Source organism: Carcharhinus amblyrhynchos, chromosome 8 (assembly GCF_965287045.1).
Source record: "Carcharhinus amblyrhynchos chromosome 8, sCarAmb.v2.hapA, whole genome shotgun sequence".
Lineage (NCBI taxonomy): Eukaryota > Metazoa > Chordata > Chondrichthyes > Carcharhiniformes > Carcharhinidae > Carcharhinus > Carcharhinus amblyrhynchos.
In genome coordinates this window covers 110,720,253-110,739,424 of record NC_137331.1, presented here as the reverse complement: position 1 = coordinate 110,739,424, position 19,172 = coordinate 110,720,253, and the positions used below count along the sequence as shown (strand labels likewise).

At 44.7% G+C, this 19,172-nt stretch overlaps 1 protein-coding gene across 8 annotated transcripts in view; it reads right to left on the bottom strand.

Annotated features, from left to right (window-relative positions):
• LOC145346831 (receptor-type tyrosine-protein phosphatase mu) overlaps positions 1 to 19,172 on the bottom strand; it is an 834,856-nt gene that overhangs the window by 281,411 nt on the left and 534,273 nt on the right. For all 8 annotated transcript variants that reach the window (XM_080194637.1, XM_080194638.1, XM_080194639.1 and 5 more), the window contains 2 exons: positions 16,401 to 16,602; positions 12,062 to 12,164 (listed from right to left, as the gene is read on the bottom strand). In XM_080194637.1, coding sequence (XP_080050763.1) covers positions 12,062 to 12,164; positions 16,401 to 16,602 — 305 coding nt within the window. The remainder of the gene's footprint in view (positions 1 to 12,061; positions 12,165 to 16,400; positions 16,603 to 19,172) is intronic.

Genomic DNA, 19,172 nt, shown 5'->3' with positions numbered 1-19,172 from the left:
ACTCACATCTGTGGTGGATAAATTGTTGGAATGTATTTTGAGAGACAGGATCTATAGACATTTAGAGATGCAAGGACTGATTAGGGACAGTCAGCATGGCTTTGTGAATGGAAAATCATGTTTCACAAATTTGATTGAGGTTTTTGAAGGGGTAACCAAGAAGATAGGTGAGGGCAGTGCCTTGTATTCCTTGCTACATGGACTTTAGCAAGGCCTTTGACAAGGTACCGCATGGTAGGTTGTTGCATAAAGTTAAATCTCATGAGATCCAGGGTGAGGTATCTAAATAGATACAAAATCGGCTTCTTGACTGAAGCCAAAGGGTGGTTGTAGAGAATTGTTTTTCAAACTGGAAGCCTGTGGCTAGCGGTGTACCTCAGGCATCAGTGCTGAGCCCACCGTTATTTGTCATTTATATTAACGATTTGGTTGAGAATATAGGAGGCAAGGTTAGTAAGTTGCAGATGACACCAAGATTGGTGGCATAGCGGACAGTGAAGCAAGTTATCTCCAATTGCAATGGGATCTTGATCAATTGGGTCAGTAGGCTAACAAATGGCAGATGGAGTTTAATTTAGATAAATGAGAGGTAATGCATTTTGGTAGATTGAATCAGAGCAGGACTTACTCAGTTAACGGTAGGGTGTTGGGGAGAGTTGCAGAACAAAGAGATCTAGGCGTACATGTTCATAGCACCTTGAAATTGGAGTCACAGATGGACAGAGTGGTGAAGAAGACATTCAGCATGTTTCGTTTCAATCGGTCAGAACATTGAATACAGGAATTGGGACATTTTGTCCCATGAAGTTGTACAAGACATTGGTAAGGCCATTTGGAAAACTGTGTGCAATTCTGGTCACCCTATTATAGAAAGGATATTATTAAACTAGAAAGAGATTTACTCGGATGCTCCCAGGACTTGATGGATCAAGTTATAAGGAGAGGCTGAATAGACTGGAACTTTTTTCTCTGGAGCGTAGGAGGCTGAGGGATAACCTTATGGAAGTCTATAAAATAATGAGGGGCATAGACAAGGTTGATAGTCAATATCCTTTCCCAAAGACAGAGGAGTCTAAAACTAGAGGGCATAGGTTTAAAGTGAGAGGGGAGAGATACAAAAGTGTTCAGGGGGGCAATTTTTTCACACAGAGGATGATGAGTGGCTGGAACAAGCTGCTACAGGTAGTAGTAAAGGCGGGTACAATTTTATCTTTTAATAAGCATTTAGATGGTTACATGAGTACGATGGGTATAGAGGGATATGGGCCAAATGCAGGCAATTGGGATTAGTTTAGGGGTTTAAAAAAGAAGTGCAGCATGGACAAGTTGGGCCAAAGGGCCTGTTTCTATGCTGTAAACCTCTATGAATCTACTCCCAATCATCAGCCACACACTGGAAGGCATCATCAGCAGCGACTCATTCTGTTGTCACCACTGATGATGACATCCTGCCAGCATGTACGTACCCCAGTGGCAAGTGCGCTCTAAACTTATGTGCGTCCTAGCAGTGGGTGTGTGATAACAGTGCGGGTGCCCGAGGGGACACTGGCCCAGATGTGTATTATCTGTGCTGATGTGGGATGAGTGATGGCAGGGTGGGTTAGCTGATGCTGCCCAGGGTTTGAAAAGGAATGATTTCCCACCCTGACGGATAATTTTATCTTTCAACAACGGCACAAAACAGGTGGCGCTCATTAGACACCCTGCTCAGATTGTCTTCCAACGGCGGAACAAATTGGATGGGATATACAATGCGCAGCTGCTGCAATATGATCTGTTTTTGTGTCACTGACGGAAGTTAAGATGATCCCTTACATGCACTCAGCTTGTCAGCAGACAATGAAGGATTTCTCAGGTTGTGCGGCCGTACACAGATTGAAGTTGTGGCACTATTTTTGCTGCTGTCAGTTCAGTTTCACAATGAATGGGTGATCTGTGTGCGTACAGGAGAAGGACTGGAGATAATTAAACTTATCATCGGTAATTAAGCTGCTGTAATGAAACTTAAGTGCTTTGTCAACCAAATTGAAAACGATGATTAGAATTAAGTGGTGACAACCGATCAGGCTAATCTAACAACAAAAACATTTAAAAGCTAGAAAAGGCACGTGATTTTACTTTAAAGTGCATTTAATTTTTTTCGATATCGACGATAGAAAAGCTTGCATTTATAAAGTAGTCCTTTCCAAAGGAACCCACTGCGCTTTCAATGCCAGCAAAACAAAGGAGATAGTCGTCACGTAGTGGAGGACATGCCCTTGTCTACATCAACAGGGATGAAGTGGAAATGCTTGAGAGCTTCAAATTTCTTGGTCTCCAGATCATCAACAACCTATCCTGGTCCTCCCATGCCAACGCTATATTTAAGAAAGCCCATCAACGCCTCTACTTTCTCAGAAGATTAAGGAAATTTGGCATGTCAGCTAAGACTCTCACCAACTTTTATGGATGCACCACAGAAAGCGTCCTTTCTGGTTGTATCATAGCTTGGTGTAGCTCCTGCTCTGTTCAAGACCGTAAGAAACTACAAAGGGTCGTGAATGTAGCCCAGTCCATCATGCAAACCAGTCTCCCACCCATTGACTCTGTTTACACCTTCCACTGTCCCTGGAAGGCAGCCAGAATAATCAAGGACCTCGGACTTCTCACTTCGACCTTCCCCCATTGGGAAAAAGATACAAAAGTCTGAGGTCACATTTGAACCAATTCAGGAACAGCTTCTTCCCTGCTGCCATCAGACTCTTGAATGGTCCTATCACACATGAAGCTGACCTTTCTCCTCACCCTATCTGTAACTGCAACACAATATTCTGCACATTATCCTTTTCTCCTCCTCTAAGTACTCTATGAACAGTATGCTTTGTATGTGTAGCGTGCAAGAAACGACAATTTTCACTGTATCCCAATACGTGTGACAATAGTAAATCAGTTCAATTTAATTAAAGTTAATTGTTTCCTCACTGTTGTACAAAGTATGGCAGCTCATTTGTAGTATGTTGTACGAAGTATGGCAACTCACCTGACGAAGGAGCAGCGCTCCGAAAGCTCGTGGCTTTTGCTGCCAAATAAACCTGTTGGACTTTAACCTGGTGTTGTGAGACTTCTTATTGAGCTCATTTACGCCCAGCATGTTCCCGCTGACCGCATTGTGGTAATAATCAGATAATCTGTCCTGATGTGTTGTTTTCAGGATAAATATTGACCAGAACGTGGGAATCGTCCCAAATGGTCACTGAAATAGTGTTGCATTTTCAGAATGATCCTCAGTTTAACATCGCTTTGGAAAGACAGAGTCTCCAACAGTGCAGCACTCCTTCAGGAACTGAATTGGACCATCCACCTAGATGATGGACTCGAGCGTCTAGAATGAGGCCTGCCTGAACCCATGAACCCACTACCATCCAGTGTTAGGACACATGCCACCCACTTGTGTATGAATGCAACTTTCCATTTGTAGGCACCAGTTGATACTGATTAAAGCTGTCTGCTGTGATGGCCTGGGTTCGATTCCCAGCTTGGGTCCCTGTCTGTGCAGAAAACACTTTCTCCCCATGTCTGCATGGGTTTCCTCCAGGTTCTCCGATTTCCTCCAACAATCCAAGAAATGTGATGGTTAGGTGCCATACTAAGTTCTCTCTCAGTGTACCGATAGGTGTCGGAGTGGGGCGACTAGGGGGAATTTCGCAGTAACTTCATTGCAGTGTAAATGTAAGCCTACTTGTGACTAATAAATAAACTTCAAACAATTTAAATTTAAGGTCAATTAATCAAGCATAGCCAAAACTCTAATGTAGCAGGAACCCTTCTGAAATTTGTACTTGCCTGTTCCTCAAATGCTGACTCACATGAATATCATGGGCTGAGGGTGACTAAAAACTAGTTGCTGGTGGAATTTCTGCTGTTACCAAGCCATGTGTGTTGAACAAGTGGAGGAGGGGAAACACCTCACCGTGTCCACGTCACCACAGGTCTATTTGCTAATAGACCATCTCTTTCCCAGTTCAATCCATCTCTTTCCAATTGATTGCATTAGACATCGCTGCACATAAATGTTTACAGCTCCCCTGACTCCCCGAAACCTGTCCACTATCTACGGGGCATAAGTCAGGAGTGTGATGGAGTACTCCACACTTGTCTGGATGAGTGCAGCTCCAACAACACTCAAGAAATTCGACACCATCCAGGACAAAGCGGCCCGCTTGATTGACACCACACCCACCAACCTAAACATCCACCACCAGCTCATAGTGGCGACTGTGCGTACCATCTACAAGATGCAACAACTCACCAAGGCTTCTTAATCCTCACTTTCCAAACCCACAACCGCTGCTATCAACCATAAAATCATCAAATCATACCATGCAGGAGGAGGACATTTGGCCCATCTGGCCTGCACCAACCCATCCAGACCCTATCCCCTATAACCCCATGTATTTACCCCAGCTAGTCCCCTTGACACTAAGCACAATTTAGCATGGTCAACCAACCTAACCAAGGGCAGCAGGTTCATGGGAGCACCACCACTTACAGGTTCCCCTCCAAGCTACTCGCCATGCTGACTGGGAAATATATCGTTGTTCCTTCATTGCCTCCAGGTCAAAATCCTTGAATTTCCTTCCTAACTGCACTGTGGGTGCACCTACATCTCAGAGGCTGCAGTGATTCAAGGCAACAGCTCACTACTACTTTCTCAAGGGCAAGTAGGGATGGGCAATAAGTGCTGGCCTAGCCAGCGATGCCTGCAACCCGTAAATGATATAAAAGAAATTTACCGTTTAATATATTGGGGGGGGGGGGGGTTGCGTCAGCTGTCACCTGCAGTGAGCAATTCCAGATGTGTCAGTGCACAGCTGAGAGCTGATGGGATGACATCTCAACCCATATTCCATTTCCTGTTACTGACAAACCAGCGAATGGCGGAGAAAATGCAGGCCTATATTTCACTCCTTGGCAACATCCCTTGTGGGGGTAGGCAGTGGGGGAGGGAGTGGAGATATGGCTCGTGGGAGGAAACCTGGGCCTGGGGTTGAAACACGTTATTATGCAGGTTGAGGGAGATTTACTCTGCGTTTCCTGAACTGTACCTGACCTCAGCAACTCTGTGTAGCGGGAAAGTAATCCACCCCTCAGATCTTGCTGTACACTAAAGTTGTGAAAAAAGAACTAGGTCTCGAAAAGGAGGTCCATTTTACATGTTAATAAACAGTGGAGCACTGCAATTTTCCGGCAATCCCCTGCTGATTAAATCCCGATAATTCCAGGCGACATTGCATAGTTAATCTTTCAATAACAATGTCACCACATATCAACTGAATCAAGCTATTTAGGAGCTATGTGAGCCATGACACACTCTGGCAATGAGACATCTTTCATCCTCCAATTGATGACAGCATAATAGATCAGGCATTTCCTTTTGTTGCAGAGCACACTTTAGTAATCAAAGATAATGGGTGCATGGGACTGATTATTATATCACTGCAACGGAACCTGGGAGGAAATGATTCCCTTAGCATCACCCACACTCTGACATTGCAATCTACCCATTCCTTCCAAATTGCCTGGTATTCATTAGGAGTGATCGCTATAGCAACTGCCAAAAGGGACAAAGGCACCTGGAGTGAGGTGCGTCGGAATGCAGAGAACATCTGCTCCGGGGCCCAGGGTGTGAGTGAGTTGTGATCGTCCCCTCGGCATTGCGAGGTGAACACAGCTTCAGGGATCGCTCCTGTTTGTCCTTTCACAGAATCCACATAGTGTGGAAGGAGGCCATTCGGCCCATCAGGTCTGCACAATCCCACACAGGCTCTATCCCCATGCATTTATCCTAGCTAGTCCCCCTGACACTAAGGGAAAATTTAGCATGGCCAAACAACCTAACCCGCACATCTTTCAGACTGGGGGAGGAAACCAGAGCACTCGGACGAAACCCATGCAGACACGGGGAGAATGTCCACACAGACAGTGACCCAAACCAGGAATCAAACTCTGGGTCCCTCGCACAGTGAGGCAGCAGTGCTAACCATTGTGCCACCGTACTTTATTCAATCAGTGTGGATTGGAGATCTGATACGATATTAGAAAAGAAACCTCACATTTACTAAGCTACAGGATCTCATGTGGTGTTGTTTATGGTAAATGTGAGATTTTAATTCTTACTCTAACATCGTAGCAGATCACCAATCCACAGTTATTGAATGAATCAAAATTTATGGGGGGGGGCACGATGGCCTAGTGGTATTATTACTGGACTATTAATATAAAAACTCAGCTAATTTTGTGTTTTCGAATCCCACCACAGAGAACAGTGCTCCAGTTTCCTCCCACACTCCAAAGATGTGCGGCTCAGGTTGATTGACTATGCTAAATTGCCTGTTAGTGTCCCAGGATGCGTAGGTTAGAGGGATTAGCAGTGTAAATATGTGGGGTAATGGGGATAGGGCTTAGGTGGGATTGTTCTCAGTGCACATTCAATGGGCTGAATGGCCTCTTTCTGCACTGTAGGGATTCTATAATTCTATGATTAAGAATCTACTGATGACTATAAAATCATTGTCAATTGTCAGAAAAACTCATTTGGTTCACTAATGTCCTTTAGGGAAGGAAATCTACCATCCTTACCTAGTCTGGCCTACATGTGACTCCAGAGCCACAGCAATGTGGTTGACTCTCAACTGGGCAACTAGGGATGGGCAACAAATGCTGCGATGTCAATGTCCCATAAAACAAAAATTACAGAGACAAGCCACAGGGCTCAACAGATCCACGTTGGCATTTCTTCCTTCCTCCCCTCTTCACCCATCATCATAAACTTGTACTCCTTTCTCTCTCAGCTGTTCACCCATCTCCAAATACAGCAGGATCATGTATGGTATTTTTGAACTCAAACTATCTAATCACATGCAACACATGAGTATAAGTATGATGCATTTTTGTCTCTTAGAACTCTTAACACAATCAGGATTGTGGATAGATAGCAGCATTAGACTATTGAGTTGGACAATCAGCCATGATTGTGATGAGTGGTGGAGCAGCTCGAAGGGCTGAATGGCCTCCTCCTGCTCCTATCTTCTATGTTTTTATGTTACTGATGAGATTCACAATGAATATGATTGTTAGTATTCTCGTTAGCATCTCTTGCAGTGTTATACCCCAGAAAGATGACAACAAGTTTTAATAAGGTTTTGACCAGAGACCCCTGACCTTACAAAACAAAGAACAAAGATCAAAACAGCCCAGGAAACAGGCCCTTCGGCCCAACGAGCCCGCGCTGCCATTTTAACATTACGGGTTCCCCCTCCACCCATGACCCTTATCTATGCTTATGGCATTCCACATTCAGGGGTGCTTTCTTGGCAGATGAGGAGTTGTATTGTGCATCGGGGTTAAGGGGATGGGAAGGTTGAAGATTTAGTCCTTTCTTATTTAATCTTGGAATGTGACCATGGCTAAGAGCCAGCATAGTAGCGTGGCACAGTGGTTGGCACTGCTGCCTCACAGTGCCAGGGACCAGTGTGACTGTCTGTGTAGTGTTTGCATGTTCTCCCCATGTCTGTGTAAGTTTGCCATATGTATACAACCTATCTGTAAATACAACACTGCATTCTGCACATCTCCTTCTTCCTTACATACTCTATGAACAGTATGTTTTGTTTGTGCAATGGGTGGGGATACAGGAATAGGCCAGGCGGATGGGTAGGGCCTGGGTAAGATGCTGTTTTGGAGAATCAGTGCAGACTCGATTGGCCAATGAGCTCCTTCAGTGCGGTCGCATCAATTGCTTATCACGAACTGTCCTTGAGAAAGTTGTGGTGAGCTTGATACAACTGAGTGCTTTAGAGGATAGCCAAGAATTAACTGCATTGCTGTGGGTTGAAGCACATGTGGACCAGGCCAAGTAAGGACAACAGCTTTTAATGAGCCAGATGGGTTTAGACAAAAATCCGAAAGTTTCCTGATCAGCACTAACCAGACTACAAACATAAATACAAACATATAAATTAGGAACAGGAGTAAAAGTTTATTTATGTATGAGTGTCACAAGCATGATGGGGCAGTGATAAACATTGCTGCCTCACAGTGCCAGGGACTCGGGTTCAATTCCTGGCTAAGGTCACTGTCTGTATGAAGTTTGCATGTTCTCCCCACGTCTGTGAGGGTTTCCTCCAGGTGCTCCGGTTTCCACCCAGAGTCCAAATATGTGCAGGATAGGTGGATTGGCCTTACTAAATTGCCCCTTAGTGTCGGGGAGACTAGTTAGGATAAATGCATGGGGTTATGGGAATAGGGCCTGAGTGGGATTTTGGTTGGTGCAGACTCGATAGGCCAAATGGCCTCCTTCTGCACTGTAGGATTCTATGATTCTAAGCAGGCTTTCATTCATACTGCAATGAAGTTAATGTGAAAATTCTCTAGTTGCCACACTCTGGCGCCTGTTTGGGTACACTAAGGGAGAACTTAGTATGGCCAATGCACCTAACCAGCATGTCTTTGGACTATGGGATGAAACTGGAACACCTGGAGGAAACAGTCGCAGACACTGGGAGAATGTGCAAACTCCACACAGTGACCGAAGCCACGAATCAAACACAGCTCCCTGGCACTGTAAGGCAGCTGTGCTCATCACCGTGCCACCCCGAGTAGGCCACTCTCCCCTTGAGCCTGCTCTGCCATTGCCATTCAATAAGATCATGGCTGGTCTGATTGTAGCCTCACCCTCACATTTCCGCCAACTCCTGATGACCTTTCACCCCCTGGTTAATCAAGAATCTGTCCAGCTTAGCCTTAAAATTATTCAAAGATTCTGCTTCCACTGCCTTTTGAGGAAGAGGGCTCCAAACACTCTGAGAGAAAAGAAATTCACAACTTAAATGAGCAACTATATCCCAATACACGTGCCAGTAATAAATCAAATCAAATCAAATCGCTGGGAGCACAGTTGCTGAACTCCCCATAATCAATATTCTAAGGGTTTTCATTCAACAGAAACTTAGCAAAATCAGATATACTGTGGCTACAGGAGTAGGTTGGGTAACTGTCTGTGTGGAACTCGCACATTCTGTGGCAAGTAACTTATCACCTGACTGCCCAATCCCTCTACAAGGTGCCATTCAGGAGCGTGATGGAATACTCTCCACATGCCTGGATCAGTCTGATTCCAACAACACTTGAGAAGCTCAATACCATCGACGAGAAAGCAATCCACTTGATCAGCACCTGTCCACTAATTTAAAAATTCTCTCCCTCCACCGTAGACGCACAGTGGTACATATCATCTACAAGATGCATTGCTGGAACTCACCAAAATTCCTTTGACATTGTCTTCCAAACACTTCACCTCTACCAAGGACAAGGGCAGCAGACACACAGGAACACCACCACTTGCAAGTTCCCCTCCAAGTCACTCACCATTCTGCTTTCGTAACATATCGCCACCGTTCCCTCACTATCACTGGGTCAAGACCCTAAAACTCCCTCCCTAACAGCACTGTAAGTGTATGTACACCACAGGGACTGCAGCAGTCCAAGAAGGCAGCTCACTACCACCTTCTCAAAGGTAATTAGGGCTGGGCAATAAATGCTTGTGTTACCAGCCACACCCACATCTTTGGGATAGATGAAAGAAAGCTCTATCTATGAAGAAAGACATTGATAAACTGGAAAGCGTACAAAGAAGACTTATGAGGATGTTGCCAAGGCTAGTGGGCCTGGGCTTTAGGGTTGGCCAAGCTAGGGCTTCATTCATTGGAATGTAGGAGAATGAGGGATGACCTTATTGAGATGTATAAAATCATGAGGGGCACAGACAGGATGAATGTGCATAGGGTGGGATTTAAGGCCTCACTCATCCTGGAACTGTAAAATCTTGCCCAAAGTCATCAGACCTTTCCATGGTGCTGCCACTCGCTCGCTCCAATTCCTGTGGTGGCAGGATGGTAAAATTCTGGCCATAGTCTTTTTCCCAGTGTAGGAGAATTGAAAACTAGAAGGCATAGGTTTAAGGTGAGAAATGTAAAAGGGGTCTGAGGGGCAACATCTTCATGCAAAGGCTGATACATGTGTGGAGCGAGCTACCAGAGGAAATGGTTGAGGCAGGTACATTAGCAACACTTAAAAGCATTTGGATGGATGGGAAAGGATTAGAGGGATATCGGTCAAATGTGGGCAATTGAGACCAACTAGGAGGGCACTATGGTCAGCATGGATCAGTTGGATTGAAGGGTCTGTTTCTGTGCTACATTGCTCTGTGACTCTGTGACTCTATTCTATTGTATTATATGACCTCGCCTGCCTGAGGCTCGTGAGATCCCACCCGAGGCCAACAGAGAATGCTGTTCTGCGAGCCTCGCCTGCTGTGATTCTGGGGCAGGCGAGGCGGTAAAATTCCAGTCTATGGCTCTAAGTTAGCAGGTTCACTCTTACACCATGAATGAATATTGCTCAATGGACAGGCAACAAGTTTTCCTGAACATTGCAATGAATAAGTGGATGATCAGGCCAGGGACCAATAATAATCTGTAGTATAAAACTGTAGACTTCAGAATTAGACCCCCAAGAATGTCAACATCCTGAGATAGATTTGAGGGGAGAAATAATTTTATGCAGACACTTTCTTAAAAGATGCAGATTATTTCTAAGCAGATTATAACAGAATGCAGTCTTAAAATATGTAAATCAATTCCAAATTCAGTTTTCCAAGTGTTAGCGTTGATGACTGTCTAATGTTTGCTTTCCATATTGTAAACAAATAAATAGATTCCTGCCATGTGCCCCCGACTGTTATTTTAGATACCGCTCACTTCCTCTCCAATTACCCACTAAACACTGAATTGGAAAGCAGACTTTCCAAATATCAGTCATCTCCAGGGACATTATTAAACAATAAAATATATATAATTTAGTCAACAGGCGCCAATGCCAGGAACAACAACCCATAATGCCACTTGGCCGCTTCGCATATGGCACTTAATGGTGGCAAATCCTCAATGATTGACACCAGCAAAGGTTCACCAAAGGAAGGCATCCAACAAAATCGAATTGTGTGCACTGTATCCGTGATCTCTTGCAAATGGAACAGAACGAATCCTCCTGGGGTGGCACGGTGGCACAGTAGTTAGCACTGCCACCTCACAGGGATCCGGGTTCAATTCCCGGCTTGGGTCACTGTCTGTGTGGTGTTTGCACGTTCTCCCCCTGTCTGCGTGGGTTTTCTCCGGGTGTTCCGGTTTCCTTACCTTGTCCAAAGATGTGCGGGTTAGGTGGATTGGCCGTCATAAATCTATATATTTATTAGTCACAAATAGGCTTACACTAACACTGCAATGAAGTTACTGTGAAAATCCCGTGGTCGCCACATTCCGGCCCCTGTTCGGGTACACTGAGGGAGAATTTAACATGGCCAGCACATCTTTCGGACTGTGGGAGAAAAGTGCAACAAATGCGTGGGGTTATGGAGATAGTGCAAATACTGGCTTGTCCCTGACTTCCTCCTGTTAGTCTCAAGTTGAGGCCACTTAAGGAACTCAGCTGAGGTGAGTGTGGGCTTCCCTAAGCCTTTCTTGCCACCTTCATCCATGAAACTGTGTATGGTTCTGTGTGGGTGGATGGGTGGAAGGGTGACAGGAAGATTATACTGTTACACTGCTGCCGTCACCACCCCAACTTGCAAACATGCTGGTGGGGGCCAGTGAAATTCTTCCTTACGGCTCTGGAGATTTGATCGAGGTTACGAGTCCAGTAACATAATCATTAAGTTACGATATCCCACGTTGCAGACACAAGGCTTCAACACAAGCCTGTTACATTTTTAGCACTTGCTATTTCAGGAATCAAGGCAGCAAGCTGGATTCAAAGCTTTGTCAAACTATAGGACACGTTTCTCAATGGGAAGGCATTAGCATCAGCATACACGTCGCAAACATTTGGATCCACTTTGATTAGTTAGACTCGTTTAGTTGAAAACATATGAAGAAATCTCTTCCCCCACCCACAGCCAGTACAGCATTCAACATCAAAGATCAGAAACAAAGACAACTCTCAGCCGCTGTCATCCCAATTAAACTACCTGACGGGGGCTCCTCTGCTCTGGGCAGGCTTCAGCAGAACAGTCACTGTGCTGTCAGTCTGGTTCAACGGTGCATCATAATCATAGGCTGGCATGGATGGTGCTGCAAGAAAGACAACAAGATATTGTCAAGTCTTTTGGCTGCGTCATTTTTTCAAACACAGAACGTGAAAAAACAGCTCATCGACATTCTCACTATACGGCACAATCAGGACCAAACAAGCAAAGCTACGTGCAGTAACTTGGCCATTATAATCCCCAAGCCTGTAACCGTGACTGGATCACACAAAATAAAGCAGGGTAAACATCGGGAAGCTGCAAATTAAAAACTCGGAAATGGGACACTGTTAGTTGCTGGGTTTTGAAATATTCTACAAACAGCTAAAGTTCACAATATTATACGAACATGCTTCAGAGGGTACGGAATGCCTTCTGCTCAATGATGCAATTCGAATTTGGAAAATGCCACTATAAATTTTCAGTGGAAGGGCCCTGAGTGATTTAAAGTCAGCTTGTGGTAATTTGTCACAGAAGCATTAAAACACACTCCATGCTAAATATTTGCAACGTTGGCTACCAAAACCAATTGTTATTCTCTGTAACACATTGCAAGCTAATGGATATTCCCTGTAACATGTTCCAGTCCAATGACTATTCTCTGTAACACACACTCCAAAGCAACTGGTTAGACTCTCATCGTCATCGTCTGTTTTGCCGCAGGTAAGAGAGCTTCAGCCTCTGTTACTCTCCTAATAGTCCACACCCTCTGTTTTGGCTGCTTGTCTACAAAATTGATGGCAAAGAGTCAGTAAGAATTGGCTGAAATACTCAGATTGCCTTTTTGTTTCTTTGCCCAGTTCGGAGAGTCCAGGGTAAAACTTTCACATTTGCAACACTGAACACACTGGGTGGCACGGTAGCACAGTGGTCAGCATTGCTGCCTCACAGCACTCAAGACTTGGGTTCAATCCCAGCCTCAGCTGACTGTGTGGAGTTTGCACATTTTCCCTGTGTCTGTGTGGGTTTCCTCCCACAGTTCAAAGATGTGCGGGTTACGTGGATTGACAATGCTAAATTGACCCTCGGTGTCCTGGGCTAGTGGGATAAATATATGGGGATAGGGCCGGGGTGAGATATTTTTCGGTGCAGCCCCAATGGGCTGAATGACCTCTTTCTGCATTGTAAGGATTCTATGAAGATGCTTCATCAATAAAAATGTACCGCATAACAGTAAATAACTGAACAATTCCTGATTAAAGGAACATATCGAATATGGTTGTGTGTCTCTACACCTGAGCTGCTTTATTGTTTGACATCAATTGAAATATGGAGCAAAGCTATCTTGATGGCCATGGATCCAAGTTGCAAAATAGCAAGTGTCATGTGAATGAATAATTGCAGCCACTTAATCACTGATCCACTCTGTTGTTTAAGGGACTGTTCCAGTTATGTCATTTTTTTTCATAAACATCCTCCCTCAAAGCAGTTTAAGAAAAGACTGATGTGAATTTGCCAAGATGACGGACTATCAGTAATCCCTGTCGTACTTTATATAGAAATGGTGGCTGCACTCAGCAGCAAAGTCTGGACCATCCCACAAATACTGCTGATCAACCTTTGGTTTGTCAATTTTTCACTAACTTATTTTTTCTTGGCCACGTCATGCTCTCGCACCTCTTAGACCATAAGATGTAGGAGCAGAAGTAGGCCATTCATTCTCCCCGTGTCTGTGTGGGTCATCTCCCACAATCCAAAGATGTGCGGGTTAGGTGGATTGGCCATGCTAGTGTCAGGGGGATTAGTTGGGTAAGTAGGGGATAGGGCCTGGGTGGGACTGTTGTTGGTGCAGGCTCGATGGGCCAAATAGCCTCCTTCTGCACTGTGGCGACTTTTTGATGAGGTGCATGGGAAACACTTCCATTTGAAAGCATGTTGTCTGTGAGTCTTCTAAGTCACCCCAATCCACTCATTTAAAAAGAACTCCACACATTCATTGCACGGTGCCTTGTTCTCTTGCTGTGCACTTGCCTCCTGTGACAGAGTGCTGACAGAGTGTGGTATCCACGTGCCTCTGGCAAACTTTCATTGCCCTAGAAAAATGACAGCACTGTAATGGCCTTAATTAGCTTCTCCCCCCCGATGCAGGGTGGATTACCATCTGAGTATGAAGCCCACGGGTGGGATTTTCCAGCAAAGTCTGCCCCCAAGACCACCAGAGGTCAACAGACCTTTGCATGGTCCTGTCCTGCCCGCTCCGATTCCGGTGGCGGGTGGGAGGGGAAAATTCTGCCCCATGTGTGCGGAGAAGTGACCAGATGTAGGAACAAGTTAGGAAGCCAGGCCAACACAAATTTAAAAAATATTCCAAGATATTCAAATGTTAATGTTCCTTTGCCATCCCTCCCACCTCTCCAAAAACCCCCACCCACTCCCCATCCCCATCCTGCCTCCAAACCCCCCCTCGTAGGGCTGGGAATTGTCCACTCTATGTCAAAGAAGCGAACATATTTCCAATGTTAACACACATACACACAAAGAGCTTTGAACTATCTCTGAATATACTTGATCGCGAGTGTTTTAGGAAATTGCAGCAGAATAGCTCCCTTTGAATCTGCAGCCTTAAGAAGCAACTCAGTGTGTGTAAAAGGATCAGTCAGTCTGACAGAGATTCTCATCTCTCTTTACACACAATTACCCTGAATTTACAGCTCAGAAACACGTCCGACTGGTCCATGCCAGTATTTATGCTCCACACAAGCATCCTTTTGACTCTTCTTGTCTAACCCTGTCAGTATAACCTGTTATTTATTTTTCCCTCAGGTGTTTATCTAACTTCCCCTTATATGTGTTCTGTGCTACATGCTTCGACTGATCCTTGTAGTAAGTTCCACATTCTAACTATTCTCTTGTGTAGTGAATTTTATCCTCAGTTACCTATTGGATTTGGTACTGACCTTCTAATATTTATGACCCCCAGTTCTGCTCTCCCCAGGGGTGGAAGCATCTTCTCTAAATGCCTACCACTGCTATTCACTATATGGTAATACCTTGGCAAGTTCACATCAATTCTTTCGAACAGTCTGGCCGGAATTCTCCCATCACACCCACCACTGGAATTGTGGACAATGTGGAACCTGTCGGGCGGGAATTTCCGGCTTTTAGACTAGCGTGTCCGGAGAATTCCACCCTCTTTATCTATTGTTTGAGCAAATCCGAATTGTGTATTTGTCCAGTCAGACATCAACCTACCTTATATTACCTTATATGCCTACCTTGCATTAAGTTGATCTTTCTCTGCACCCTAGCTATGACTGTGACACTGCATTCTGCACCCTCTCCTTTCCTTCTCCACTATGTACTATATGAACGGTATGTTTTGTCTGTACAGCATGCAAGAAACAATGGCCAGTAAAAGAAATGGGTACAATTTTGTCTTTTAAAAAGCATTTAGACGTGACATGGGTAAGATTGGTATAGAAGGATATGGTCCAAATGCGGGTAATTTGGACTAATTTAGTGGTAAAAAAAGGGCGACATGAACAAGGCCGAAGGGCCTGTTTCCATGCTGTAAACCTCTAATACTCTAATTCTCCAGCTGTTCAGGCCAGCAGGATTCTACAGTCTGGCCAGAATGGGGAAATTCCCATTGACAGTGGCAGACCAGAGAATCCCGCCGCTAGCAAACCACCAACAGGAAATACACAGCAGGGAGGCCTGAGAATCTCAGCCAATACTTTTCATTGTATCCCAAAACTTGTGACAATAATAAATCAAATCAAAAATCAAAATCTAACCCTAGACAGTTCCCTCATCTCTGCATGAGACCAAATGTAGAGTGTTAAAAAAATGCAGGCATAGATTTCCTGCATGGTCATCGCTCCTCAGGTATGAGAAGGCAAATGTTTGTCAGAAGACAACTTTTGACAACTGGTGGCATGGTAGCACAGTGGTTATCACTGCTGCTTCACAGTGCCAGGGTACCGGGTTCAACTCTGGCTTCGGGTCATTGCCTCTGTGGAATGTGCACATTCTCCCTGTGTCAGTGTGGGTTTCCTCCAGGTGCTCTGGTTTCCTCCCATAGTCCAAAGATGTGCAGGTTAGGTTGATTGGCCATGCTAAATTGACTCTACTGCTGGGCGGATTAGCAGATAAACAGATGGAGTTACGGGAATAGGACCTGGGTGGGAATGTGTTCGGTGCAGACTTGATGGGCTGAATGGCCTCCTCCTACACTAATGGGATTCTCTGAGAAATAACCTTTTCCCCTCCCTTACACAAAAATATTCCTGAAGCGAATGATTAGCCCACGGCATTGGGCGAATGCACCGGAAAACAATACCTGATATCTTTGTCGTGAACTGCTTGGTGACTGGGGGTCCGTAGCCTTTGACGGTGCTGGCCCTGACCATGAACGAGTAGGTGGTCCCTGGGTGCAGGCCAACGAATAAGTGGTGGGTCTCATTTCCCAACTTGAACACTCGCCCGCTTTGGTTGGATAAGTCAATCTCAGGGTCAAAGGAACCGATGCCATTGTAGGAGATCTGTTTTGGAGAGAGTGAAAAGGAAAATGAAGCGACATTAAAAAAAAAGCTGTGGGGATGAAACGAGATTGCATCATTATCCAGTAAACCCTTTTGATTTATGCACTGTCAGGCTTTCGATATTGCATTTTTGTGAAACCTGGAATCAGATGTATAGGATGTAGTGTGAGGCAATAAACTGTGGCATTATTGCTAATACATATTCAGACCTTTTGTTTCTACTCAGGTAAGTGGAGCAGTTGAACGTTTTCCCTAATAACCGAGTCGTTACTTGATGTTGAGGTGTCAAATTCCTAATGTGTTTTTTATTCTTCTTCCAGGATGAGGGTGTAGGTAAAACGATGGCCAGCAGAGGTCATTTCATCAATCAAGGCAGTAAGTGGTTGCTTTAGCATCTATTCAGCTGCGAATAATGAGCAAACCATCAGAAATTGATCTTCTTTAAGCCGTTTGCTGTTGTGGAAGGAATAACTATCAGCGCAGTAACAAAGGCATTTCATACAGGATGGATCAGCCACCGACTTTCAAAGCAGCCCCATCTCGGAGCAATCCTTTTTAAATCCATTTGAGTCTCATATTCTATTTTGTGCCTTTTTAGAAAAAGGATTGGCAGCCTCAGTTTTCCGCCCTCCTGCTGAAAGTACCGTTCTGTCTCTCTCTCTCTCTCTATATGTATATTCATCCTGAATATTTGTGAACAAGTGCTTTTCACCCAGGTTTTCAAAGAACGCGGGGATGAACCGACTAAAAGTAAGCTTGCTAAATGGAACTTCAAACCTTTGCAAAATATCTTACACTTTACGGCTTTATTTTTCTTCTTTGCTCCAATCTTCAAGACACTGAGGGCAGTTTTGCCCGTGGAAATAAATGTGTGGGAGGTTAATCGCGGGCAGCCAATTCAGTTTAGCCCCATCACCCAAGGTCAGCGTGACCCCTGAATGAGTTTTGCTGGGTTAGCATCTCATGGGCACATGTTGCTCACTTTTCTGGCTGAATTCTCCAGCTGCGCTTGCTGGAAGACGCAAGATCCCATTTTAAGGGAGCTGTACATAGTCCGTAGCACCCCCCCAACCCCCGCCGGCTCCGCCGCTCCCGTGCCCGTTAGAATTCCCGTGGCGGGCAGGATGGGAGAATTCCAGCCTTCATGTCTGGGTCTACCCTTAGGGTTAATGTAGTCCGAGTATAGTACAGCTGACATAGTGATATACAAGAGCACATGACACATTCCCAGGGTCAGCTTAGTGTAGGACAGAGCCATGTTAATAGCAAGCCAATTCAACGTCAATTTCAACATCAATAGACAGGTCTGAGCTTATACCCACTCCAACATATTGTCAATACTTCTTAACAGTCAAAGACGTAACTTACATATAATGTTGGAATTGTATAAAACGCTGCTGAGGCCACAAGTGGAGTATTGAGTGCAGTTCTGCCATATTGTATGTAGGAAGGGCTCTGGAGAAAGTGCAGAGGAGGTTTACAAGAATGTTGCCAGGGCTAGGAAAGTGTAGCTAAGAGGAGAGATTGGATTCTTTGGGGTTATTTCCCTTGGAACAAAGAAGGCTGAGGGGGTGACTTGATAGAGGTGTACAAAATTATGAGGGGAAGAGATGGGGTAGAGAGGATGACGTTCTTTTCGTTGATGGAGTATACCAGAATCATGGGACATAGATTCAAGGTAAGTGGCATTAGGTGTAGATGGGAGAAAAGGAAGAACTTTTTTATGCAGCGGGTGTCTGGAATTCACTGCCCCAATTGGTGGTGGAGATAGAGACCCTAAACTCTTTTAAAAAGTACCTGGATCTGCACCTCAAGTGCTGTAAACTGCAGGACTATGGGCCACGTGCAGGAAGATAGGATTAGAAAGGGTGTCCTCAGGCTGAATTGGTTAAGATGGGCCGAACGGCCTCCTTATGTACTGTAACCTTTCTATGGTTCAATCTGACTCGGATGACTTGCTTAGACCCGTAACCAAAACGCAACAACAGAACAAACTAAAATTAACCGACCAGTCTTTAAAATTCAAAACATATCGTGATTAGATCATTCATGTTGGTTCAGGAATCGAGCCAGGACACAAATGTCCCACAGAGCTGAGAATGTTCCTCAAAGACAGCTCAAACTATTTGCCTGATGGTGAGCATCACGAACGCTGGTGATATAAATAGGAATTAAAGAGCCAGCCACAAACTCAGAGCCCCAATTAAAATGAAACAGTTATAAAGAATGCTGAGTGACTTGAACTTTGTTCTTTGATGTTAATTGCATTGTGTTTTCTTGCTGCTGAATATTTAATGGGGAAAGCGCATGCATTTATATCTCAACTGCAGCCAGCATGTGAAGGAGTTGAATTCATTCACAAAAGGCTGTTCTACCTTCACTAAGACCCTCGAGGTTAACGGGGATACCAAGCGATGTTAATTCAGCTCTTTCACGCTCTCGGATTCAATAACTCTTTCCAACCAGTTCCCCCTGAATAAGCCATCAGAAGTCACTGCTTAATTTTAAAAAAAAATCCAAAGATCAATGGCATGAAAAAGGACAATTAACATTACAGTAACTCTTTTCAG